Source organism: Salvelinus alpinus, chromosome 28 (genome assembly GCF_045679555.1).
Source record: "Salvelinus alpinus chromosome 28, SLU_Salpinus.1, whole genome shotgun sequence".
Taxonomy (NCBI): Eukaryota; Metazoa; Chordata; class Actinopteri; order Salmoniformes; family Salmonidae; genus Salvelinus; species Salvelinus alpinus.
In genome coordinates this window covers 37,945,875-37,972,882 of record NC_092113.1, presented here as the reverse complement: position 1 = coordinate 37,972,882, position 27,008 = coordinate 37,945,875, and the positions used below count along the sequence as shown (strand labels likewise).

Here is a 27,008-nt window from a genome sequence, read left to right as displayed (position 1 = left end):
AAGTAAAGGGGTGTGAATACTGTACTTCCTGAAGCCACTGTGTATGGTATGCGCCAGATGAACAAGGTGAATAATAGTTATTTCTAAGTCATAAACTATTAAATATGGTTTTCTCAGAATATTCCTGTTACTTATAAGTTGTTCTCAGTGCCTTAGTCTCTTTCATTGAATTGGTTCCCTTGAACCAAGCAAGCGTACAAATTGATGGTCCGCTAGAATCAAAGCAATCATAGACTACACAGTGAGTCCCTGGGATCTTTGTTGAAAGACACTGCTCAACGATGCATTGTATTGTACTCCTATGGGCTCACTGGAGCGAGTGTTTCCACATGACCTGCACACCCACACAGACCTCATCAGAGATGCGGTGATGCTGTAGGTGATAATCCTATCCAGACTGTCAGAATGCACGCAGACTGTATACGAGAGACTGTATATAGACCCACAAGTAACAGACAGCAATGGGGGGGGGGGGGGGGCTGTGTGCGTGTGAAAGGGTCTGTGTGTCCGTCTTTTCTTTTTCTAGTACAATGCATTCTGTAGTTAATTGATAAGAACGGCCAGGAATGTATTCAACTTAAAAACAAAGCATGTTTGGAATTTTTGTTGTTGTTGACATTTTAGAGGGGTTGATGGTGATCACATCAGAATGAAATGGAGAACCCATAGCTGTCCTGTCAAGTGTCTGAATAGTGAGAACCTATTGCCAAGGCTGTACCAAAGATGTAGAACTATCTAGATTAGGGGTCTCAACTTACTGTTAAGAGTTAGAATAGGAGAATACACAAGGTGACATTAGGATTTAGTTTTGTGCATCAGCAGTCTTCCGTTTGATACTGTATGCCAGTCACATTCACACAATTAACCATGCTAGCTAACCATTTTTAGAATGGTAAGTTAGTTTAGTGGACAGCTACCTAAAGTTAGTGGGGGGGGGGGGTGTATGCACTGCGGCCCCTCATGAGTTCAGATTTTGTGGCCCCACCCCAATCAAAGTTGCCCATTCCTGATATAGATATATCTCTGTCAATACCTGTGTCTTTGTTCTCAAGTCTTGTAGTGATGGTAACCCACGGCCGTACCTGTCTCTGTGTAACCCACGGCCGTACCTGTCTCTGTGTAACCCACGGCCGTACCTGTCTCTGTGTAACCCACGGCCGTACCTGTCTCTGTGTAACCCACGGCCATATCGGAGTCTCTGTGTAACCCACGTCTGTCTCTGTCAGCTACCCAGTGATCCTGTCCATTGAGAACCACTGCAGCGTCCCCCAGCAGAAGAAGATGGCCCAGTACCTGGTGGAGGTGATGGGAGACAAGCTGGACCTCTCGGCCATCAAGGCAGATGAACGGGGCTGCCTGCCCTCCCCAGACACCCTCAAAGGGAAGATACTCATCAAGGTTAACAATTTGAATTTACACACACACACACACACACACACACACACACACACACACACACAGAAGTCTGATCCTCAGCAGCCAGTCTATCCTTATAGACCAGGGGTCTCTCCACCCTCTGTCCCAGAGAGGAGATCTACTGGGAGTGCAGGCTTTTGTTCCTTCCCAACCGTAATAAACCTGATTCAACAATCATGGTTCTGCGGCCTGCAAAAGCCTGCCGGCGTGGACACTTACCCTGTCACATCAGAGAAAGGAAGGCGTGGACAGGGTTGCACATTTTGTGTAATATTCAGAGGTGGAAACTTTCCGTGGGAATTAATGGGAATATATGCAAATTAATAAACGTTCCTTTTTCAGGACCCTGTCTTTCAAAGATAATTCGTAAAATTCAAATAACTTCACAGATCTTCATTGTAAAGAGTTTAAACGCTGTTTCCCATGCTTGTTCAATGAACCATTAAACAATTATCAGATCAAATCAAATTGTATTTGTCACATACACATGGTTAGCAGATGTTAATGCGAGTGTAGCGAAATGCTTGTGCTTCTAGTTCTGACAATGCAGTAATAACCAACGAGTAATCTAACCTAACAATTCCACAACTACTACCTTATACACACAAGTGTAAAGGGATAAAGAATATGTACATAAAGATATATGAATAAGTGATGGTACAGAACGGCATAGGCAAGATGCAGTAGATGGTATCGAGTACAGTATATACATATGAGATGAGTAATGTAGGGTATCTAAACATAAAAGTGGCATAGTTTAATTAAAGTGGCTAGTGATACATGTATTACATAAAGATGGCAAGATGCAGTAGATGATATAGAGTACAGTATATACAGTACATATACATTATATTAAGTGGCATTGTTTAAAGTGGCTAGTGATACATTTTTGATCAATTCCCATCAATTTCCATTATTAAAGTGAGCTGGAGTTGAGTCAGTATGTTGGCAGCAGCCACTCGATGTTAGTGGTGGCTGTTTAACAGTCTGATGGCCTAGAGATAGAAGCTGTTTTTCAGTCTCTCGGTCCCTGCTTTGATGCACCTGTACTGACCTCGCCTTCTGGATGATAGCGGGGTGAACAGGCAGTGGCTCGGGTGATTGTTGTCCTTGATGATCTTTATGGCCTTCCTGTGACATCGGGTGGTGTAGGTGTCCTGGAGGGCAGGTAGTTTGCCCCCGGTGATGCGTTGTGCAGACCTCACTACCCTCTGGAGAGCCTTACGGTTGTGTGCGGAGCAGTTGCCGTACCAGGTGGTGATACAGCCCGACAGGATGCTCTCAATTGTGCATCTGTAGAAGTTTGTGAGTGCTTTTGGTGACAAGCAGAATTTCCTGAGGTTGAAGAGGCGCTGCTGCGCCTTCTTCACAACGCTGTCTGTGTGGGTGGACCAATTCAGTTTGTCCGTGATGTGTACGCCGAGGAACTTAAAACTTACTACCCTCTCCACTACTGTCCCGTCGATGTGGATAGGGGGGTGCTCCCTCTGCTGTTTCCTGAAGTCCACAATCATCTCCTTTGTTTTGTTGACGTTGAGTGTGAGGTTATTTTCCTGACACCACACTCCGAGGGCCCTCACCTCCTCCCTGTAGGCCGTCTCGTCGTTGTTGGTAATCAAGCCTACCACTGTAGTGTCATCCGCAAACTTGATGATTGAGTTGGAGGCGTGCATGGCCACGCAGTCGTGGGTGAACAGGGAGTACAGGAGAGGGCTCAGAACGCACCCTTGTGGGGCCCCGGTGTTGAGGATCAGCGGGGTGGAGATGTTGTTACCTACCCTCACCACCTGGGGGCGGCCCATCAGGAAGTCCAGTACCCAGTTGCACAGGGCGGGGTCGAGACCCAGGGTCTCGAGCTTGATGACGAGTCTGGAGGGCACTATGATGTTAAACGCTGAGCTGTAGTCGATGAACAGCAATGCACGGTTGTTAAGCCACTAACAGCTTACAGACGGTAGGCAATTAAGGTCACAGTTATGAAAACTTAGGACACTAAAAAGGCCTTTCTACTGACTCTGAAAAACACCAAAAGAAAGATGCCCAGGGTTCCTGCTCATCTGCGTGAATGTGCCTTAGGCTGAACATCAGACAGGATGGCATTGTCTCCCTCAATCCGTGCAATGGCTACTGTTATAGGTTTCAGGAGTTTCAGGCTGCTTACCACTCTCTCCCAAAATACATCTTCCAGGAGGATCCTCATGATGGGGCTGTCCATATCGGCAGACTGTGATATGGTAATTTCTTGGAGAGACTCCTTCACCTCCAGGAGACTGTCAAACATGATGACGACACCACCCCAACGGGTGTTGCTGGGCAGCATCAATGTGGTGCTCTTTTTCTTCTCACTTTGCTTGGTGAGGTAGATTGCTGCTATAACTTGATGACCCTTCACATACCTAACCATTTCCTTGGCTCTTTTGTAGTGTATCCATTATTTTCAGTTCCATGATGTCCTTGAGGAGCAGATTCAATGCATGAGCAGCACAACCAGTGGGTGTGATGTGAGGGTAGGACTCCTCCACTTTAGACCAAGCAGCCTTCATGTTAGCAGCATTGTCTGTCACCAGTACAAATACCTTCTGTGCTCCAAGGTCATTTATGACTGCCTTCAGCTGATCTGCAATATAGAGATCGGTGTGTCTGTTGTCCCTTGTGTCTGTGCTCTTGTAGAATACTGGTTGAGGGGTGGAGATAATGTAGTTAATTATTCCTTGCCCACGAACATTCAACCACCCATCAGAGATGATTGCAATACAGTCTGCTTTCTCTGTTTTGCTTGACCTTCACTTGAACTCTGCATCCAGCAAATGAGTAGATAAAGCATGTCTGGTTGGAGGGGTGTATGCTGGGTGAAGAACATTCAGAAATCTCTTCCTATACACATTGCCTGTGAGCATCAGAGGTGAACCAGTTGCATACGCAGCTCGAGCAAGACATTCATCAGCATCTCTCTGACTACGTTCCTCCATTGAGTCAAAAGAACTTCTGATTCCAGGAGGACCATGAGCTGTTGCTATCGATAAGGTGTCTGTTTTATCATTTTCACCTCGAATAGAAGTAGAGGGACTTTTGTCAGAGGTTGCTTGTTCTGAGCGCTGAGGGAACTTTATGCACTTGGCCAGATGATTCTGCATCTTTGTTGCATTCTTCACATGATTTGGCACGGTATTTGCAAATGTACACAGCTTTTGCTAATGTACACAGCTGCAGTGAAATGTCTCCACACATCGGATAGTGCTCGTGGCATTTTCCTGTAAAGATTAGAAACAAATGAGTAAAAAAATTCAAAAAGAATCCATGTACAGATAAATAATTAAGCAGTTAGATTAAACAACTCCTTTGTAGGATAAATGTTTAAAATGAAACATGTATGGAAACAGGTGAATTAACACTCCTCAGTTAGCAGGCTCAAGCAAACTGAACCCCACATGGTAGCCAAAACTAACTAGCAGAAAATGTCAACAAGTTAGAAAGGATTTAAACACACTTTGCTGTAGGCTACTATTTACTAGTTAACAAAAAATACTGTATGTCACATAAAATATATTCACCCCACCCAGTATTGTAATCAAAACTTACCAGAAAGCATGTAGTCCTTGGCTCAGACAGTGTAGTAGTAGCTCAATAGCATCTCCTTAGTGTGCAAGATCTTGAGAATCAGCTGTACATGTGATGGAAGAATGCACTGTTCATGCGGAGGGTTGCAATTCCATTGAATTGGGGATAGTTTAACCAAAATGTGCCACCAGACCTAGAATTGCCTTATGGAAATTGTTCAATCTAGCTGACTTTAGGCCAGTGGATGGTCGTGACAAATCGGTCCACGTCAGACGGCTATGGGTCAATGAGCACTCCACTTCCCAGCGCTAGTTACCACACTGTTCTAAGTACAGTCTCGCCTCGCAGCGCTAGTTACCACACTGTTCTAAGTACAGTCTCGCCTCGCAGCGCTAGTTACCATACTAATCATTTTTACATACTGTTTTACTCATTTCATATGTACTGTATTCTACTGTGTTTTAGTCTGTGCCACTCCGATATTGCATGTCCTAATATTTATTTACATATTACTTCCATTCTTTTAGATTTGTGTGTTGTGAATTTTTAGATATTACTGTTGGAGCTAGGAACACAAGCATTTCTCTACACCCACAATATCATCTGCTAAATATGTGTCCAATACAATTTGATTTGTTCTGAGTACAGTCTCACTTTGCAGCGCTAGTTACTACAGTCTCACCTCAGCACGTCGGCCCCTGACAGTCAGCCCCATTAGTCGGGAAGTAAAAAATCACTCTGATTTGGCCCTAGTGGGCTTCGGTAGTAATTATCTCCTTCATGCCCTCTGATCATGAAATGATGGTGACAGCCCAAATCAATATGGCCGACTGATATCCAGCTTTTTTGGTGGTGGTGGGGGGGGGTACGGAGACGTGTGTCTAACAGACTGAGGCTGAGTATCCCTCCACCATCTGGAGTCTGGGGCACAGGCCCTGCTGTAGTGAATCCAGGCCCCAGTTCTGAAGTCTGCCTTGTGTTATATACTGACTGCTATGTGGCCGCTGCCTAGTAGAGCTGCGTGTGATGGTACAATAACTGTTACAAGATCATTTGGAACGAGCTGAGGGGACAGATGTTCACTGCAGTTTTACAATCTCGTTTTGATTGTGTATCGTTATAGTTTTTATCTGCGTTTTCAGTGACCTGTCAACAGTAAGTGGGTGGGGGGTGCACCTGAACAGACCTCCTAGGTTGTAAAAACACTTCATACCAGTAGCACACTGACATGTTTAACACGGCGCGCTCTCTCTCTTATGGAGGTGTTTGTGGTTAGCGGGGCCGTTTGTCATTCAATCAAACTGTTACTTAACAACATGCTAAAAACATGTAACAAAATAGAGCCGTATTGAGACCGGTGACAAATAGAAACATATATCATGTAGAACAGACAGTCATTCTTTGTCAAGGAGAATGAACATTTGTCATCTTAATGAATTATATTTCTATTTGCAACATTTTCATTGTCAGTATACTTGAAATGGAATTGTCCCTGACACACACAGAGGCCATAGAATCGAGCACTGGTAAAGTTTCCCCAAAGACACAGATTTTTAAGGTCAGTTTCGTGTCCCCACCCGCTAAAGGTCCAGTACTTATTGGAGCGTTAACTGGTCATAGATCTGTGCCCAAGGGGGATTTCTTCCCATAAAATGATGCTATTGTTAAAACTCTTTGCAATGGATTATGAAACCGTGCGATTTGTATTGGTCATGATCAGTTAGTCCCTCCCTATTTTCAGAACGTTTTCTTTCGTTACGTGCCTAATGAATATGCCCCAGGTATTAACGACACATTTGTCTGCCAGGGAAAGAAACTCCCATCGAACATTGACGAAGACAACGAAGAGGGTGACGTGACGGATGAAGACAGTGCTGACGAGATGGAGGACGACTGCAAACTGATAAATGGCGACGTAAGGACCCCTCTTCCTCCCTCCATCCCTGCGGCCATTCTACTCTACTGTATATTGTGCTGGATGTTGTTTGATGCTAATTGGAGTCGAGAAACTATCTTTGTCTGATTGTCGCTGTTATATTGTACCATTGTGTTTTGGTAAATGTGTGTGTGTTCGTATCTGTTCCTGTTTGTTCTTGATGAATGTAGTCTCAATTAAGCATCAGTCACGGTCCGTTGGGGCTCCCTGCTCATGTCTCGTCTTCGCTGTCGTAAATCTCTGTTTTCTCTCTCTCTCTCTCTCAAAATGTCGTCCTCTCGTTCTGAAGTGGAAGGTACTGTAAAACGTCACAATTTTCAGGCTTCTTTAATCATCACCCCAATTATTTTCCATTTAACATACATACTCGCGCCCTACACCCGTGAGTATGCTGTCCAAAGCCAGTGCCGAGATATGTATGAAACCACAGACATAGGCTCCATGTTCCTTTCAGGAATTCTGAGATTCTATGAAACCATTAATCAAAGTGAGAAGCTTCACCGTGATCAGGGATGGCATGGGTTTTTAAGGCTACGTCCCAATACATCTCAATGGTGACATCTCCTCTTCCCTTTTCCTTACCCAATCATATGACAATATGGTTGTCATCAAGCCCTTTCAGGTTAGTGGACCTGAAGGAAAGGAGTTGTGAAATGAAAACCAGAGCCATATACCTACATGTATGGCTCTGATGGAAACTACTAAGATTACTGGAATATAGAGCTTGCTATGTACATCCGTCTTAGAAGAAGCTGAAACGTGCTGCTTACTTACAGGACATCTCAAGGCGTTGCTTATGAGCACGTGGAGAGGACTGGGAGTTGGTTTGTGGTAAACTTCGCCACCTAGTGGTAGAAGCATGCAAATGCTTTAAAACCATTTTGAAATTAAATTAGGCTGCATGTTCAACTTTCATACCCATGGTGTCATTTCAGCCTTTACATATGAAACATATTATATAAATAATGAACAGTAATCCAATTCCCCAGGATGTCATGCAGTGTGAATCCATTATGCATCATTTACATGTTAGTCATTTATCAGACACTTTATCCAGAGCGACCTACAGGAGCAATTCGGGTTAAGGGCCTTGCTCAAGGTCACATCGCCATTTTTTTAACCTAGTCGGCTCGGCGACTCAAACCAGCAACCTTTCGGTTACTTGCCCACTTCCCCATCATGTCTGTCTTATATCAGTCAGTTATGAGGGTCTGGAAGTCACCAGGCATATTGTCATCAAGAAGTTATCTCAACTGATGAAATATGTACTCGTTTCAAATGGCAACTTATTCCCTATAGTGCACTATTTAAGGTTATTAGTGTTGTCTTCCCTCAACTGCAACAGTTTTCTATCAACGTTATTGTGTATCTAGTGTCATTGCTGACATATTGCATGACCAATCATTCCTTTTGTCAATCAGAAAAGGCAATTAGCTGGCTCTGGTTATTACTCTCTTTTCAGTATCAATAACAGCCCTTTTTTTTCTTCACTGTTTATTTTTTCTCCCTCCCTCCCTCCCTCCCTCTCTCCCTCCAGACGTCCATGACCAGGAAGCAGGTGGAGAACGTGGCTAAGAAGAAGCTGGACAACCTGATGAAGGAGTCTAAGATCCGTGACCAGGAGGACCCCGACAGCTTCACCATCGCTGCTCAGCCTCCCTCGGGAAAGACCACCGACAAGTCACCCTCCAAGGTAACACCCACGGCTCTTTAGACCAGACCTGGGTTCAAATACTACCTGAAATCTTTCTTCAAGTTCTTTGCACTATTGAGACTTTTCAATTGGTTCCATTACAACAGGCAAGCTCACCCACTGCAAATGTAGTCTGCCACACGCACACCCACTGCAAATGTAGTCTGCCACACGCACTACCACTGCAAATGTAGTCTGCCACACGCACATCCACTGCAAATGTAGTCTGCCACATGCACACCCACTGCAAATGTAGTCTGCCACACGCACATCCACTGCAAATGTAGTCTGCCACACGCACATCCACTGCAAATGTAGTCTGCCACATGCACACCCACTGCAAATGTAGTCTGACACACAAAATATTTCTATCTATATTCTGCCAGGCTTATTCTACCACTCTCAGTAATATTTTGTGTATGTAAAGTCTATGTATATAAAGTGTTTGTACTCTCTTCCTCTTCCAGGGTAAAGGTGATGATGGTGCAGAAGTAGGGGACGAAGCCAACCCCAGCACTAACAAGCGTCTGGGTAGGACCTTCATGGGCAGCTTCTCTAAACGCAAGGTGGGCATCACCCCCCCCCCCCCCCCCCCCCTCCTCTCCACCTTCACAGTTAATCTCTCGCTCTCCTCTCCACCTTCACAGTTCATCTCTCTCTCCTCTCCTGTCCACCTTCCCAGTGCATCTCTCTCAATTCATTTCAAAGGGCTTTATTGGCATGGGAAAAATATGTTTACATTGCCAAAGCAAGTGAAATGGATACTTAACAAAAGTGAAATTAACAATCAGAAATGAACAGTAAACATGACACTAACAGAAATGTCAAAGGAATAGAGACATTACAAATGTCATATTATGGCGATGTACATTGTTGGAATGATGTGCATATAGTTCAAGTACAAAAGGGAAATTAAATAAACAAATACGGGTTGTATTTACAATGGTGTTTGTTCTTCACTGTTTGCCCTTTTCTTGTGGCAACAGGTCACACATCTTGCTGCTGTGATGGCACTGTCGTATTTCACCTAATAGATATGGGAGTTTATCAAAATTGGATTTGTTTTAGAATTCTTTGTGGATCTGTGTAATCTGAGGGAAATATGTGTCTGTAAAATGGTCATACATTTGGCAGGAGGTTAGGAAGTGCAGCTCAGTTTCCACCTCATGTTGTGGGCAGTATGCACATAGCCTGTCTTCTCTTGAGAGCCATGTCTGCCTACGGCAGCCTTTCTCAATAGCAAGGCTATGGTCACTGAGTCTGTACATAGTCAAAGCTTTCCTAAGTTTGGGTCAGTCATGGTGGTCAGGTATTCTGCCACTGTGTACTCTCTGTTTAGGGCCAAATAGCATTCTAGTTTTCTCTGTTTTTTTTGTATTTTTTTCCCCATTGTGTCAAGTAATTCTCTCTTTGTTTTCTGATGATTTGGTTGGGTCTAATTGTGTTGATGTCCTGTGGCTCTGTGGGGTCTGTTTGTGTTTGTGAACAGAGCCCCAGGACCAGCTTGCTTAGGGGATTCTTCTCCAGGTTCATCTCTCTGTAGGTGATGGCTTTGTTTGGGATCAGTACTTTTAGGTGGTTATAGTATTTAACGGTTCTTTTCTGGATTTTGATAATTAGCTGGTATCGTCCTAATTCTGCTTTGGAGACATGCATTTGGTATTTTACATTGTACACGGAGGATGTTTTTGCAGAATTCTGCATGCAGTCTCATTTTGGTGTTTGTCCCATTTTGTGAATTCTTGGTTGGTGAGTGGACCCCAGACCTCACAACCGTAAATGGCAATGCGTTCTGTAACTGATTGAAGTATTTTTAGCCCGATCCTAATTGGGATGTCTAATTTTATGTTCCTGTTGATGGTGTAGAAGGCTCTTCTAGCACAGCTTTGTGGAACTTACCTGTGGCGCTGATGTTTAGGTCGATGTAGGTCTAGTTTTTTGTGTGCTCTAGGGCAACGGTGTCTAGAAGCAATTTGTATTTGCAGTCCTGGCAACTGGACCTTTTTTGGAACACCATTATTTTTGTGTTACTGAGATTTACTGTCAGGGCCCAGGTCTGACAGAATCTGTGCAGAATATCTAGGTGCTGCTGTAGGCCCTCCTTGGTTGGGGACAGAAGCACCAGATCATCAGTAGACGTTTGACTTCAGATTCTAGTAGAGTGAGGGCAGGTGCTGCAGACTGTATTAATGCCCTCGCCAATTCGTTGATATAAAATATTTACAGTGCATTCAAAAAGTATTTAGACGACCTGACTTTTCCCACATTTTGCTGTTACAGCCTTATTCTAGAATTGTGTCTCCACTCCTGTACAGGTGTCTCTGCTTCCTGTTGTCTCCACTCCTGTACAGGTGTCTCTGCTTCCTGTTGTCTCCACTCCTGTACAGGTGTCTCTGCTTCCTGTTGTCTCCACTCCTGTACAGGTGTCTCTGCTTCCTGTTGTCTCCACTCCTGTACAGGTGTCTCTGCTTCCTGTTGTCTCCACTCCTGTACAGGTGTCTCTGCTTCCTGTTGTCGCCACTCTTGTACAGGTGTCTCTGCTTCCTGTTGTCTCCACTCCTGTACAGGTGTCTCTGCTTCCTGTTGTCTCCACTCTTGTACAGGTGTCTCTGCTTCCTGTTGTCTCCACTCCTGTACAGGTGTCTCTGCTTCCTGTTGTCTCCACTCCTGTACAGGTGTCTCTGCTTCCTGTTGTCTCCACTCCTGTACAGGTGTCTCTGCTTCCTGTTGTCTCCACTCCTGTACAGGTGTCTCTGCTTCCTGTTGTCTCCACTCCTGTACAGGTGCCTCTGCTTCCTGTTGTCTCCACTCCTGTACAGGTGTCTCTGCTTCCTGTTGTCTCCACTCTTGTACAGGTGCCCCTGCTTCCTGTTGTCTCCACAGGCCCATTTTAGATCCATGTGTTTGACATGGCAGACTAGACCCAGACTAGACCCTATATAGTAACCTACTTCTGTAGTAAAGTACTGTATAGGGATAGGATGTAGTAATATACTGTATAGGATGTAGTAATATACTGTATAGGATGTAGTAATATACTGTATAGGATGTAGTAATATACTGTATAGGATGTAGTAATATACTGTATAGGATGTAGTAATATACTGTATAGGATGTAGTAATATACTGTATAGGATGTAGTAATATACTGTATAGGATGTAGTAATATACTGTATAGGATGTAGTAATATACTGTATAGGATGTAGTAATATACTGTATAGGATGTAGTAATATACTGTATAGGATGTAGTAATATACTGTATAGGATGTAGTAATATACTGTAGAGGATGTAGTAATATACTGTAGAGGATGTAGGAATATACTGTAGAGGATGTAGTAATATACTGTAGAGGATGTAGTAATATACTGTAGAGGATGTAGTAATATACTGTAGAGGGATGGAATGTAGTAATATACTGTAGAGGGATAGGATGTAGTAATATACTGTATAGGGATAGGATGTAGTAATACACTGTATAGGGATAGGATGTAGTAATATACTGTATAGGGATAGGATGTAGTAATACACTGTATAGGGATAGGATGTAGTAATACACTGTATAGGGATAGGATGTAGTAATATACTGTATAGGGATAGGATGTAGTAATACACTGTTCTGTATAGGGATAGGATATAGTAATATACTGGATATGTTGTAGTAATATTATATACTGAATAGGATGTAGTAATATTATATACTGCATAGGATGTAGTAATACACTGGATAGGGATAGGATGTAGTAATACACTGGATAGGGATAGGATGTAGTAATATACTGTATAGGGATAGGATGTAGTAATACACTGTATAGGGATAGGATGTAGTAATACACTGTATAGGGATAGGATGTAGTAATATACTGTATAGGGATAGGATGTAGTAATACACTGTTCTGTATAGGGATAGGATATAGTAATATACTGGATATGTTGTAGTAATATTATATACTGAATAGGATGTAGTAATATTATATACTGCATAGGATGTAGTAATACACTGGATAGGATATGGTAATATTATATACTGGATAGGATATATTAATATTATATACTGAATAGGATGTAGTAATATTATATACTGAATGTGATGTGGTAATATGATATACTGGATAGGATGTAGTAATATGATATACCTGATAGAATGTAGTAATATGATATACTGGATAGGATGTAGTAATATTATATACTGGATAGGATGTAGTAATATCCTGAATAGGATGTAGTAATATTATATACTGGATAGGATGTAGTAATATCCTGAATAGGATGTAGTAATATTATATACTGGATACTGAATAGGATGTAGTAATATACTGTGCTGTGTTGGAATGGGATGTGGTAATATCATATACTGTTTCGTGGTAGGATTTAGTAATATAATTTACTGCATAGTGATAGAATGTACAGTAGTAATATGCTGTATTGTGATAGGATGTACAGTAGTAATATGCTGTATTGTGATAGGATGTACAGTAGTAATATGCTGTATTGTGATAGGATGTACAGTAGTAATATGCTGTATTGTGATAGGATGTACAGTAGTAATATGCTGTATTGTGATAGGATGTACAGTAGTAATATGCTGTATTGTGATAGGATGTACAGTAGTAATATGCTGTATTGTGATAGGATGTACAGTAGTAATATGCTGTATTGTGATAGGATGTACAGTAGTAATATGCTGTATTGTGACAGGATGTACAGTAGTAATATGCTGTATTGTGACAGGATGTACAGTAGTAATATGCTGTATTGTGACAGGATGTACAGTAGTAATATGCTGTATTGTGACAGGATGTACAGTAGTAATATGCTGTATTGTGATAGGATGTACAGTAGTAATATGCTGTATTGTGACAGGATGTACAGTAGTAATATGCTGTATTGTGACAGGATGTACAGTAGTAATATGCTGTATTGTGACAGGATGTACAGTAGTAATATGCTGTATTGTGACAGGATGTACAGTAGTAATATGCTGTATTGTGACAGGATGTACAGTAGTAATATGCTGTATTGTGACAGGATGTACAGTAGTAATATGCTGTATTGTGACAGGATGTACAGTAGTAATGTGCTGTATTGTGACAGGATGTACAGTAGTAATGTGCTGTATTGTGACAGGATGTACAGTAGTAATGTGCTGTATTGTGACAGGATGTACAGTAGTAATGTGCTGTATTGTGATAGGATGTACTACCAGACGCAGCTCTGAGTCTATCGTGCCGTTGTGACTATTTGTTTGACTGTATTTGACCTTTCACTTCCAGAAAAAGGCTGTCAAGCTGAAGAAGACCAACAGCCTTGAAGACATCGACACAGACCAGGAGAGCACCAGCAGCGCCACCCGCGCCCCCCTGCACCACAGCAGGTACTGTTACCATAAACACATGTTATACCTGCACCACAGCAGGTACTGTTACCATAAACACATGTTATACCTGCACCACAGCAGGTACTGTTACCATAAACACATGGTATACCTGCACCACAGCAGGTACTGTTACCATAAACACATGTTATACCTGCACCACAGCAGGTACTGTTACCATAAACACATGGTATACCTGCACCACAGCAGGTACTGTTACCATAAACACATGGTATACCTGCACCACAGCAGGTACTGTTACATAAACACATGGTATACCTGCACCACAGCAGGTACTGTTACCATAAACACATGGTATACCTGCACCACAGCAGGTACTGTTACCATAAACACATGGTATACCTGCACCACAGCAGGTACTGTTACCATAAACACATGGTATACCTGCACCACAGCAGGTACTGTTACCATAAACACATGTTATACCTGCACCACAGCAGGTACTGTTACCATAAACACATGTTATACCTGCATCACAGCAGGTACTGTTACCATAAACACATGTTATACCTGCACCACAGCAGGTACTGTTACCATAAACACATGTTATACCTGCACCACAGTTACAGTACTCATGGAAAACACTTGTACTGGGAGACGCTCGACTGTAAGCTTAGATGTACCATAGAACTGTCCCTCTGGCTCATTGGTTGTTCTCCTGCAGGAAGAAGACCATGAAGCTGACCAGGGCTCTGTCAGACCTGGTCAAATACACCAAGTCAGTGGGCGTCTCCGACATAGAGAAACAAGGTGAGCAGGGGGAACAAAACTCTCCCTACCTGTACCTGCTTCATTGTACTGACACTGGCCCCGTCTCCCTTCCTGTACCTGCTTCATTATACTGACACTGGCCCCGTCTCTCTACTTGAACCTGCTTCATTGTACTGACACTGGCCCCATCTCCCTACCTGTACCTGCTTCATTGTACTGACACTGGCCCCGTCTCACTACCTGTACCTGCTTCATTGTACTGACACTGGCCCCGTCTCCCTACCTGTACCTGCTTCATTGTACTGACACTGGCCCCATCTCCCTTCCTGTACCTGCTTCATTGTACTGACACTGGCCCCATCTCCCTACCTGTACCTGCTTCATTGTACTGACACTGGCCCCGTCTCCCTACCTGTACCTGCTTCATTGTACTGACACTGGCCCCATCTCCCTTCCTGTACCTGCTTCATTGTACTGACACTGGCCCCGTCTCTCTACTTGAACCTGCTTCATTATTCTGACACTGGCTCCGTCTCCCTACCTGTACCTGCTTCATTGTACTGACACTGGCCCCGTCTCACTACCTGTACCTGCTTCATTGTACTGACACTGGCCCCGTCTCCCTACCTGAACCTGCTTCATTATACTGACACTGGCCCCATCTCCCTACCTGAACCTGCTTCATTATACTGACACTGGCCCCGTCTCCCTACCTGTACCTGCTTCATTGTACTGACACTGTCCCCGTCTCCCTACCTGTACCTGCTTCATTGTACTGACACTGGCCCCGTCTCCCTACCTGTACCTGCTTCATTGTACTGACACTGGCCCCGTCTCCCTACCTGTACCTGCTTCATTGTACTGACACTGTCCCCGTCCCCGTCTCCCTACCTGTACCTGCTTCACTGTACTGACACTGTCCCCGTCTCCCTACCTGTACCTGCTTCATTGTACTGACACTGTCCCCGTCTCCCTACCTGTACCTGCTTCACTGTACTGACACTGTCCCTGTCTCCCTACCTGAACCTGCTTCATTGTACTGACACTGTCCCCGTCTCCCTACCTGTACCTGCTTCACTGTACTGACACTGTCCCTGTCTCCCTACCTGTACCTGCTTCATTGTACTGACACTGTCCCCGTCTCCCTACCTGTACCTGCTTCACTGTACTGACACTGTCCCCGTCTCCCTACCTGAACCTGCTTCATTGTACTGACACTGGCCCCGTCTCCCTACCTGTACCTGCTTCACTGTACTGACACTGGCCCCGTCTCCCTACCTGTACCTGCTTCACTGTACTGACACTGGCCCCGTCTCCCTACCTGTACCTGCTTCATTGTACTGACACTGGCCCCGTCTCCCTACCTGAACCTGCTTCATTGTACTGACACTGGCCCCGTCTCCCTACCTGTACCTGCTTCATTGTACTGACACTGGCCCCGTCTCCCTACCTGTACCTGCTTCATTGTACTGACACTGGCCCCGTCTCCCTACCTGAACCTGCTTCATTGTACTGACACTGGCCCCGTCTCCCTACCTGTACCTGCTTCATTGTACTGACACTGGCCCCGTCTCCCTACCTGTACCTGCTTCATTGTACTGACACTGGCCCCGTCTCCCTACCTGTACCTGCTTCATTGTACTGACACTGGCCCCGTCTCCCTACCTGTACCTGCTTCATTATACTGACACTGGCCCCGTTTCCCTACCTGTACCTGCTTCACTGTACTGACACTGGCCCCGTCTCCCTACCTGTACCTGCTTCATTGTACTGACACTGGCCCCGTCTCCCTACCTGTACCTGCTTCATTGTACTGACACTGGCCCCGTCTCCCTACCTGTACCTGCTTCACTGTACTGACACTGGCCCCGTCTCCCTATCTGTACCTGCTTCACTGTACTGACACTGGCCCCGTCTCCCTATCTGTACCTGCTTCACTGTACTGACACTGGCCCCGTCTCCCTACCTGTACCTGCTTCACTGTACTGACACTGGCCCCGTCTCCCTACCTGAACCTGCTTCATTGTACTGACACTGGCCCCGTCTCACTACCTGTACCTGCTTCATTATACTGACACTGGCCCCGTCTCCCTATCTGTACCTGCTTCATTATACTGACACTGGCCCCGTCTCCCTTCCTGTACCTGCTTCACTGTACTGACACTGGCCCCGTCTCCCTACCTGTACCTGCTTCACTGTACAAGACACTGGCCCCGTCTCCCTACCTGTACCTGCTTCATTGTACTGACACTGGCCCCGTCTCCCTTCCTGTACCTGCTTCACTGTACTGACACTGGCCCCGTCTCCCTACCTGTACCTGCTTCACTGTACAAGACACTGGCCCCGTCTCCCTACCTGTACCTGCTTCATTGTACTGACACTGGCCCCGTCTCCCTACCTGTACCTGCTTCATTGTACTGACACTGGCACCGTCTCCCTACCTGTACCTGCTTCACTATACAGACACTGGCCCCAAAGATACTGCACTTTTCTCTTTTCCTACTGCTGTACCTGTTTTTAAAGTCCAGACAGCGGTCTCATTGTGTCACTACAATGAAAGATCTAAATAACGTGTTGACATGTTTTTATCCACAAAGCCAAAATAAACGGTGTGTGTGTCTCGTGTGTGTGTGTCTCCTGTGTGTGTGTGTGTGTGTGTGTGTGTGTGTGTGTGTGTTTTCCAGCCGCCAGCTTCAGTTGGCAGGTGTCGTCTCTGAGCGAGACCAAGGCCCACCAGATCATGCAGCAGAAAGCTGCCACCTTCATCCACTTCAACCAGCGGCAGCTCTCGCGCGTCTACCCCTCCTCCTACCGCGTGGACTCTTCCAACTTCAATCCCCAGCCCTTCTGGAATGCTGGATGCCATCTGGGTACTAGGGGGATCCATTTCCAGATTTAAACTTTTAACATGTTTGGTAATATTGAGCCCCACGCTAGCAAGTGAATTCTCCAATGGCTCCCCTCAGAATTTCGATCCATTTGCCCTAATATTTTCAGATTTTTAAAGTGTAGTTCAAATGTTATTATTATTATTTATTTTTTCTTCTCACTAATTGGAAATGTTTTGATTTGTGTGGTTGTCAGTGGCGTTGAACTACCAGTCAGAGGGGAGAGTTCTCCAGCTGAACAGAGCCAAGTTCAACAGCAACGGCAACTGTGGCTACATCCTGAAGCCGGCCTGCATGTGTGAAGGTATGCAGCAGCATCTCACATTGATTTCATAGCTAAAGGGTAACGCACACCGTAGCAAAACGTTTCTTATTTGACAAGTTCAGCCTCCCTGTTTTCAGTTTACTTTTTCTTTTACTTTTGTTCATATTGAATATGACCCAGGTATCTACCATGGGAAAGACTAAGTCTTTTTGTCCCTCCCTGCCTCCCGTAGGTGCCTTTAACCCCATGATAGAGGATCAATTTCCAGGGCAGATGAAGAAACAGCTGGTGCTGAAGATCATCAGTGGGCAACAGCTGCCAAAGCCCAAAGACTCTATGCTGGGGGACAGAGGAGAGGTCATTATTTATTTATCGGAAAAAATAAATAAAATACAGATTTCTCCAAATGACCTTTCTATGGATTTGGCTGAAAGCGGCTGGAATGGAATAGTATCAACCACGTGGAAAACATGTTTGATGTGTTCGATTCCATCTATTCCGTTCCAGACAATTACTATAAGCCCATCCTCCCCAATTAAGGTGCCACCAGCCGCCTGTGGTCCCTATTAGGACTACTGCTACTACTTGGTTTGGTGAAGCCTCTAACTTTGTTCTGTCCATCTGCCTTGTCAGATTATCGACCCCTTTGTGGAGGTGGAGATCATTGGTCTACCAGTGGACTGCTGTAAGGAACAGACCAGGGTGGTGGATGACAATGGTGAGTATGTTTGAATAATACGTTGGCTAAATGTGTGTTGCACCGGCTACTATGTCCTATAGGTTGGGTTAAGTCGTGGGTTTAATTTGTGTGTGTGTCTTGTATAATTGAGGAGGTTAGCCCCGGCATAGTGCACTGCTGGCACCACTTGGTCTCCAGACACACCATATCTGAATGATTTATGACTGCTGAGACCGGCTCTCTAACTCCTCTCTCTCTGTATCTCTCTCTCCCACTCTCCTACGTTCCTTCCCACTCTCCTACTTTCCCTCCCACTCTCCTACTTTCCCTCCCACTCTCCTACTTTCCCTCCCACTCTCCTACTTTCCCTCCCACTCTCCTACTTTCCTTCCCACTCTCCTACTTTCCCTCCCACTCTCCTACTTTCCCTCCCACTCTCCTACTTTCCCTCCCACTCTCCTACTTTCCCTCCCACTCTCCTACTTTCCCTCCCACTCTCCTACTTTCCCTCCCTCTACTTTCCATTTCTCCTACTCTCTCTTCCTCCCTCACTCTCCCTCTCTATCTCTCTCTCTCTCTCTCTCTCTCTCTCTCTCTCTCTCTCTCTCTCTCTCGCTCTCTCTCGCTCTCTCTCTCGCTCTCTCTCGCTCTCTCTCTCGCTCTCTCTCTCGCTCTCTCTCTCGCTCTCTCTCGCTCTCTCAATTCAAGGGGCTTTATTGGCATGGGAAACATGTGTTAACATTGCCAAAGCAAGTGAGGTAGATATTATACAAAAGTGAAATAAACAATACAAATTAACAGTAAACATTACACATACAGAAGTTTCAAAACAATAAAGACATTACAAATGTTATATTATATATATACAGTGTTGTAACAATGTACAAATGGTTAAAGCACACAAGTTAAAATAAATAAGCATAAATATGGGTTGTATTTACAATGGTGTTTGTTCTTCACTGGTTGCCCTTTTCTTGTGGCAACAGGTCACAAATCTTGCTGCTGTGATGGCACACTGTGGAATTTCTCCCAGTAGATATGGGAGTTTATCAAAATTGGATTTGTTTTCAAATTCTTTGTGGATCTGTGTAATCTGAGGGAAATATGTCTCTCTAATATGGTCATACATTGGGCAGGAGGTTAGGAAGTGCAGCTCAGTTTCCACCTCATTTTGTGGGCAGTGTGCACATAGCCTGTCTTCTCTTGAGAGCCATGTCTGCCTACGGCGGCCTTTCTCAATAGCAAGGCTATGCTCACTGAGTCTGTACATAGTCAAAGCTTTCCTTAAGTTTGGGTCAGTCGCAGTGGTCAGGTATTCTGCCACTGTGTACTCTCTGTTTAGGGCCAAATAGCATTCTAGTTTGCTCTGTTTTTTTGTTAATTCTTTCCAATGTGTCAAGTAATTATCTTTTTGTTTTCTCATGATTTGGTTGGGTCTAATTGTGCTGTTGTCCTGGGGCTCTGTGGGGTGTGTTTGTGTTTGTGAACAGAGCCCTAGGACCAGCTTGCTTAGGGGACTCTTCTCCAGGTTCATCTCTCTGTAGGTGATGGCTTTGTTATGGAAGGTTTGGGAATCGCTTCCTTTTAGGTGGTTGTGGAATTTAACGGCTCTTTTCTGGATTTTGATAATTAGTGGGTATCGGCCTAATTCTGCTCTGCATGCATTATTTGGTGTTCTACGTTGTACACGGAGGATATTTTTGCAGAATTCTGCATGCAGAGTCTCAATTTGGTGTTTGTCCCATTTTGTGAAATCTTGGTTGGTGAGCGGACCCCAGACCTCACAACCATAAAGGGCAATGGGCTCTATGACTGATTCAAGTATTTTTAGCCAGATCCTAATTGGTATGTTGAAATTTATGTTCCTTTTGATGGCATAGAAGGCCCTTCTTGCCTTGTCTCTCAGATCGTTCACAGCTTTGTGGAAGTTACCTGTGGTGCTGATGTTTAGGCCGAGGTATGTATAGTTTTTTGTGTGCTCTAGGGCAACGGTGTCTAGATGGAATTTGTGGTCCTGGTGACTGGACCTTTTTTGGAACACCATTATTTTGGTCTTACTGAGATTTACTGTCAGGGCCCAGGTCTGACAGAATCTGTGCAGAAGATCTAGGTGCTGCTGTAGGCCCTCCTTGGTTGGTGACAGAAGCACCAGATCATCAGCAAACAGTAGACATTTGACTTCGGATTCTAGTAGGGTGAGACCGGGTGCTGCAGACTGTTCTAGTGCCCGCGCCAATTCGTTGATATATATGTTGAAGAGGGTGGGGCTTAAGCTGCATCCCTGTCTCACCCCACGACCCTGTGTGAAGAAATGTGTGTGTTTTTTGCCAATTTTAACCGCACACTTGTTGTTTGTGTACATGGATTTTATAATGTCGTATGTTTTACCCCCAACACCACTTTCCATCAATTTGTATAGCAGACCCTCATGCCAAATTGAGTCGAAGGCTTTTTTGAAATCAACAAAGCATGAGAAGACTTTGCCTTTGTTTTGGTTTGTTTGGTTGTCAATTAGGGTGTGTAGGGTGAATACATGGTCTGTTGTACGGTAATTTGGTAAAAAGCCAATTTGACATTTGCTCAGTACATTGTTTTCATTGAGGAAATGTACGAGTCTGCTGTTAATGATAATGCAGAGGATTTTCCCAAGGTTACTGTTGACGCATATTCCACGGTAGTTATTGGGGTCAAATTTGTCTCCACTTTTGTGGATTGGGGTGATCAGTCCTTGGTTCCAAATATTGGGGAAGATGCCAGAGCTAAGGACGATGTTAAAGAGTTTTAGTATAGCCAATTGGAATTTGTTGTCTGTATATTTGATCATTTCATTAAGGATACCATCAACACCACAGGCCTTTTTGGGTTGGAGGGTTTTTATTTTGTCCTGTAACTCATTCAAGGTAATTGGAGAATCCAGTGGGTTCTGGTAGTCTTTAATAGTTGATTCTAGGATTTGTATTTGATCATGTATATGTTTTTGCTCTTTATTCTTTGTTATAGAGCCAAAAAGATTGGAGAAGTGGTTTACCCATACATCTCCATTTTGGATAGATAATTCTTCGTGTTGTTGTTTGTTTAGTGTTTTCCAATTTTCCCAGAATTGGTTAGAGTCTATGGAGTCTTCAATTACATTGAGCTGACTTCTGACGTGCTGTTCCTTCTTTTTCCGTAGTGTATTTCTGTATTGTTTTAGTGATTCACCATAGTGAAGGCGTAGACTCAGGTTTTCCGGGTCTCTATGTTTTTGGTTGGACAGGTTTCTCAATTTATTTCTTAGATTTTTGCATTCTTTATCAAACCATTTGTCATTGTTGTTCATTTTCTTCGGTTTTCTATTTGAGATTTTTAGATTTGATAGGGAAGCTGAGAGGTCAAATATACTGTTAAGATTTTCTACTGCCAAGTTTACACCTTCACTATTGCAGTGGAACATTTTACCCAGGAAGTTGTCTAAAAGGGATTGAATTTGCTGTTGCCTAATTGTTTTTTGGTAGGTTTCCAAACTGCATTCCTTCCATCTATAGCATTTCTTAATGTTACTCAGTTCCTTTGGCTTTGATGCCTCATGATTGAGTATTGCTCTGTTCAAGTAGACTGTGATTTTGCTGTGGTCTGATAGGGGTGTCTCTCTCTCTCTCTCTCGCTCTCTCGCTCTCTTCCACCCTCCTGCTCTCTTCCTCCCTCCCTCTTACTCTCCCTCTCCTGCTCTCTTCCACCCTCCTGCTCTCTTCCTCCCTCCCTCTCCCTCTTACTCTCCCTCCCTCTCCAACTCTTTCTTTCTCTCTCTCACTCCTGCTCTTTCTCTCTCTCACTCCTGCTCTCTCTCTCTCTCTCTCTCTCTCTCTCTCTCTCTCCTCTCTCTCTCTCTCTCTCTCTCTCTCTCTCTCTCTCTCTCTCTCTCTCTCTCTCTCTCTCTCTCTCTCTCTCTCTCTCTCTCTTTCTCTTTCTCTCTCTCTCTCTTTCTCTCTCTTTCTCTCTCTCTCTCTCTCTCTCTCTCTCTGCATGCTGGGAGTGTTTGGTGCATGCTGGGAATTGAATGATTGATTGAGTGAGTGCGTGTGTTGTGTAGAGTAAGATATTCAGAACTTTCCTTCGGTTTTTTCTTTCTTGGTGGCATTCTTTGGTTTCTTCTGTGCATGATTAAGATTATTATATTTTTTTTTTTTGTTGTGTGGTAGAATTAAGTATTTAGGTTTTTTCGTATCGAAATTACCTTGATTTTGGCGGGGATGGCTTCCAGAATTGGAATGCCGTCCCTGTCACTTCGGCACGGCTTTAGGTGTGTCACTGAAGCTACTGTCACGGTGGAGGAGTTTCTGGTCGCCGTAGGAGAGAAGGTAGGATACGATAATGTTGCGTATGCGTCACGGATGAATAAAGCGGTGGTGGTATTTCTTAAGGAAGAGCGCCTTGTTGATCGTATGGTTGAGCAGGGCGTACTTCTTAAGGGAATGTTTATTCAAGTTACCCCGCTTTTTTCTCCGTCAACAAGGGTAACGATTTCAAATGTACCACCGTTTATTCCAAATGAGCTATTGGAGCGCGAGTTATTGCGCTTTGGGAAGTTTGCAAGCTCAATTAAGGTTGTTCCGTTGGGTTGCAAACACCCGGCGTTGAAACAGGTTATGTCGTTTCGGCGACAGGTGTTTATGTTTTTGGACTCACCGGAGCAGACTTTAGAGATATCGTTTAAAGTCAAGTATGACAATAGAATGTATATGGCGTATGCTAGTACGGGTAGTCAACGGTGTTTTGAGTGTGGGGATGTTGGCCATAAGCGACATGCTTGCCCGAAAAGGGAGAAGGCAGAGGGAGGGGCGCAGGTGGTCATCGTAACGCCTGGGCCCACTGATGTAGGGAGAGGTGGGCTGACAGTGGTTGAGCAGCCACAAGCACCTGTTGCCGAGGAACAAGTTATCCGTGTTGAAGAGCCAGTTCCTCAGACTGGTGAGGAGGTGCCCAGTACGAGTACTGGGGCACAGGAGGGGGTTCATATGGAGTTAATCTCAAAGGTAGTGGAGGAGATGCCCACTACGAGTAATGGAGTACAGGAGGGGGTTCATGTGGAGCTAATCTCACAGGTAGTGGAGGAGATGCCCACTACGAGTAATGGAGTACAGGAGGGGGTTCATGTGGAGCTAGACTCCAAGGGAGTGGAGGAGATGCCCACTACGAGTAATGGAGTACAGGAGGGGTTTCATGTGGAGTTAGGCTCCCAGGTAGTAGAGGAAATGCCCACTACGAATAATGGGGTACAGGAGGGGGTTCATGTGGAGTTGGGCTCTCATGTAGTGGAGGAGATGCCCACCACGGGTAATGGGGTTCAGGTGGGGCTAGTCTCCCAGGTAGTGGAGGAGATGCCTGGTACGAGTGATGGGGTGCAAGTGGGGAGTGTTGAAAGGGATGTGGTAGAGGGGAGTCAGTGGTCTGTGGCCTCAGCTGAGGAGGATCAGGAGAAGGATATGGATATCTCTTCTGATATGACAGCAGCTGGTGAGGACTCAATTTATGATCTAGAGGAGGTAAATGGGTTTCTGGATCAGACTTTTGGGAAATCTGTAAAATTGGCAGAATATTTTGATGTTGATAAGTTTGTGAGGTCAGCTGTGATGTTACAGAAGACGGTGGGGTTAGACCAGTTGAGTGAGAAGAAGCGGTTTCGCTTGAGGAAATTTGTTACTGCTGTTACAGCAGCAAAAGGTGGTGGGAAACGTGGTCAGGTTAATAAGAAAAGATTTAAATAATGATGATGATCATGCTTCATAGGGTGTCTTTTTTCTCTTTGGTTTCTCTGTGGTATCTTCTGCTTTTCCTTTCTCTTTTCTACATGGAGGTACTAAGGGTAGGCTCTCTCAATATTAATGGGGGAAGGGACAGAAATAAGAGGGGTTGGGTTTTAGAAGAAATAAAACAGAAAAGGCTTAATGTAGTTTTCCTACAGGAGACACATAGTGATGAGGATAATGAGGTTGACTGGGGAATGTGGTGGGAGGGGCAGCATATACTCAGTCATGGTACTAATTTCAGTGCTGGGGTGGCCATCTTGTTTTCCTCAGGTTTAGGGGTGACTGTGATATCTACAACAGAGATTGTCAAGGGTCGGGTTTTATTGGTCAAGGTGGATGTTATGGGGTTTTTGTTTGTTTTTTTGAATGTTTATGCTCCTAATGAGGGTACCGAGCGTCTTGTTGTGTTTGATAAAATAAAAGAAACCTTAAGACAGTGTGACCAAGAGGGGTGTATGGTTGTAGGGGGGGACTGGAACTGTACTGTGGATTTTACTGTTGATCGCAACGCTGAAGAACCTCACCTGCGGTCAGCCACTTTCCTGTCTGGCTTACTAACTGAGTTAGAGCTTTCTGATGTGTGGAGAGTAAGGAATGCAAAAGTTAGGCAATACACATGGTTGAAAGTGAATGAAGGTCGTGTCAGTGCAGCAAGGTTAGATAGGTTGTACGTATCTGATCAATACTGTAGTAGGGTTGGAAGGTGTGCCATTACTCCTGTGGGTTTCTCTGATCATCACATTATAACTGTTGATATTCACTTGTCCTGTCCACGAAGGTCATCACCTTACTGGTATTTTAATGTTAAATTGTTACATGATGTCAAGTTTTGTGAAAGGTTTTTGTTGTTTTGGGAAAAATGGAGGGTTACAAAAGGGAATTTTGAGTCCTTGAGACAATGGTGGGATGTTGGGAAGGCCCAAATACGAGTATTTTGTCAACAGTATACTGCTTTGTCTCAAATTGAAGTTAAAGAGACTATCAATGCCCTTGAACAGGACATCAAATCAATTGAATTGAAGCTGCTCACTCAGAATGACCCTGGACTAGTAATGAACTTACAGGACAAGAGACATGAACTGAGGTCGTTTCTGCATGAAAGAGTGAAAGGTGCCTTGATTAGGTCTCGTTTCGCTTCCCTCAAGGATATGGATGCTCCTAGTGCCTTTTTTTTTAACCTTGGACAGTCGAAATTACAACGTAAACAGATGGTCTGCCTTCGTCTCCCTGATGGGAAGGTGACCACGGATGACAGTGAAATGCGTCAACATGCCGTGGATTTCTACTCTGCCCTCTATAAGGCGGAGGATTGTGACTCTCTGTGTACTGAACAGTTGTTACATGGTCTTCCTAAATTGGGACCTGAACAGAGAGTCGCATTGGACTCTGACATTACACTGCAAGAGCTGTCCACAGCAGTTATGCAGCTCTCAACAGGCCGAGCCCCTGGCATTGATGGTTTACCATCTGAGTTCTATAAGCACTTTTGGGGGTCTATTGGGGAGGATTTTTATGAAGTGGTGTGTGAATCTTTTCATGAGGGTTCTCTTCCTGTATCCTGTCAACGTGCGGTGCTTTCACTGTTGCCAAAAAAGGGGGATTTGGCTCTCATAAAAAATTGGAGACCTGTTGCTTTGCTGTGTGCAGAATATAAAATAGTTTCAAAATGTCTTTCAAACAGGTTGAAAGAGTATCTGGGATTGTTGGTCCACAAGGACCAGTCCTACTGTGTACCTGATCGCTCAATTGTTGACAACTTGTTTCTGATAAGAGATGTTCTAGACATTTGTAAACTGTCTGATGTAAATGTGGGTTTACTTTCTTTGGATCAGGAGAAGGCTTTTGACCGAGTGGACCACCAGTATTTGTTCAAAACGATGAAAGCCTTTGGGTTTGGGGATGTTTTTTTGTCTTGGATGAATTTACTGTATGCTGGGGCCTCGTGTATGGTGAAGGTGGGGGGTGGTTTGAGTTGCCCCATCCCTGTCCAAAGGGGTATCAGGCAGGGATGCCCAATTTCAGGGCAGTTATATAGTCTGGCGATTGAACCAATGCTTTGTTTTTTAAGAGCGAAGCTTACTGGTTTCTCTGTGCCAGGTGTAATGAAGGGTCCCACGATAGCACTGTCTGCGTATGCAGATGATGTGACAGTTTTTATTACAGGGGCTGAGGATGTTAAGGTTCTCTCAGACGCTTTAATGGTGTATGAGGGTGCCTCCTCAGCTAGAGTCAATTGGGGAAAGAGTGAAGCGCTGTGGGCAGGTCAGCTTCAGATAGGGTCCGCTCCACGGTTACCAGGGGGGCTTCAGTGGGGCAGAGATGGGATGAAGACATTGGGTGTTTTTCTAGGCTCTGATGTCTTTCAGAAAAAGAACTGGGAGGGTGTAGTGGAGAAAGTGTGTGCCAGACTGTCAAGATGGAAATGGGTGCTACCCCAGTTGTCTTATAGGGGAAGGGTACTGGTAATTAATAATCTTGCTGCCTCTACCCTGTGGCACAGACTAATGATTTTGCAGCCACCAAAGGGTCTGATACAAGAGCTTCAGAGGACCCTTGTCAATTTCTTCTGGTCTGGACAACACTGGATCAAAGCTGCAGCTTTGTACCTGCCACTGCACGAGGGGGGGCAAGGCCTGGTGGACATTTCCTCTAGGATCATGGCTTTCCGGCTTCAAGCAGCC

General features: G+C 44.5%; 1 protein-coding gene across 1 annotated transcript in view; it reads left to right on the top strand.

Annotated features, from left to right (window-relative positions):
* Positions 1-27,008, top strand: part of LOC139557822 (1-phosphatidylinositol 4,5-bisphosphate phosphodiesterase eta-2-like) — a 329,946-nt gene that overhangs the window by 270,741 nt on the left and 32,197 nt on the right. The window contains 10 exon segments of the mRNA XM_071373046.1: positions 1,227-1,398; positions 6,782-6,889; positions 8,448-8,603; positions 9,071-9,169; positions 13,877-13,977; positions 14,663-14,748; positions 17,394-17,579; positions 17,794-17,901; positions 18,095-18,219; positions 18,496-18,580. Of these exon segments, the coding sequence (XP_071229147.1) occupies positions 1,227-1,398; positions 6,782-6,889; positions 8,448-8,603; positions 9,071-9,169; positions 13,877-13,977; positions 14,663-14,748; positions 17,394-17,579; positions 17,794-17,901; positions 18,095-18,219; positions 18,496-18,580 (1,226 nt within the window).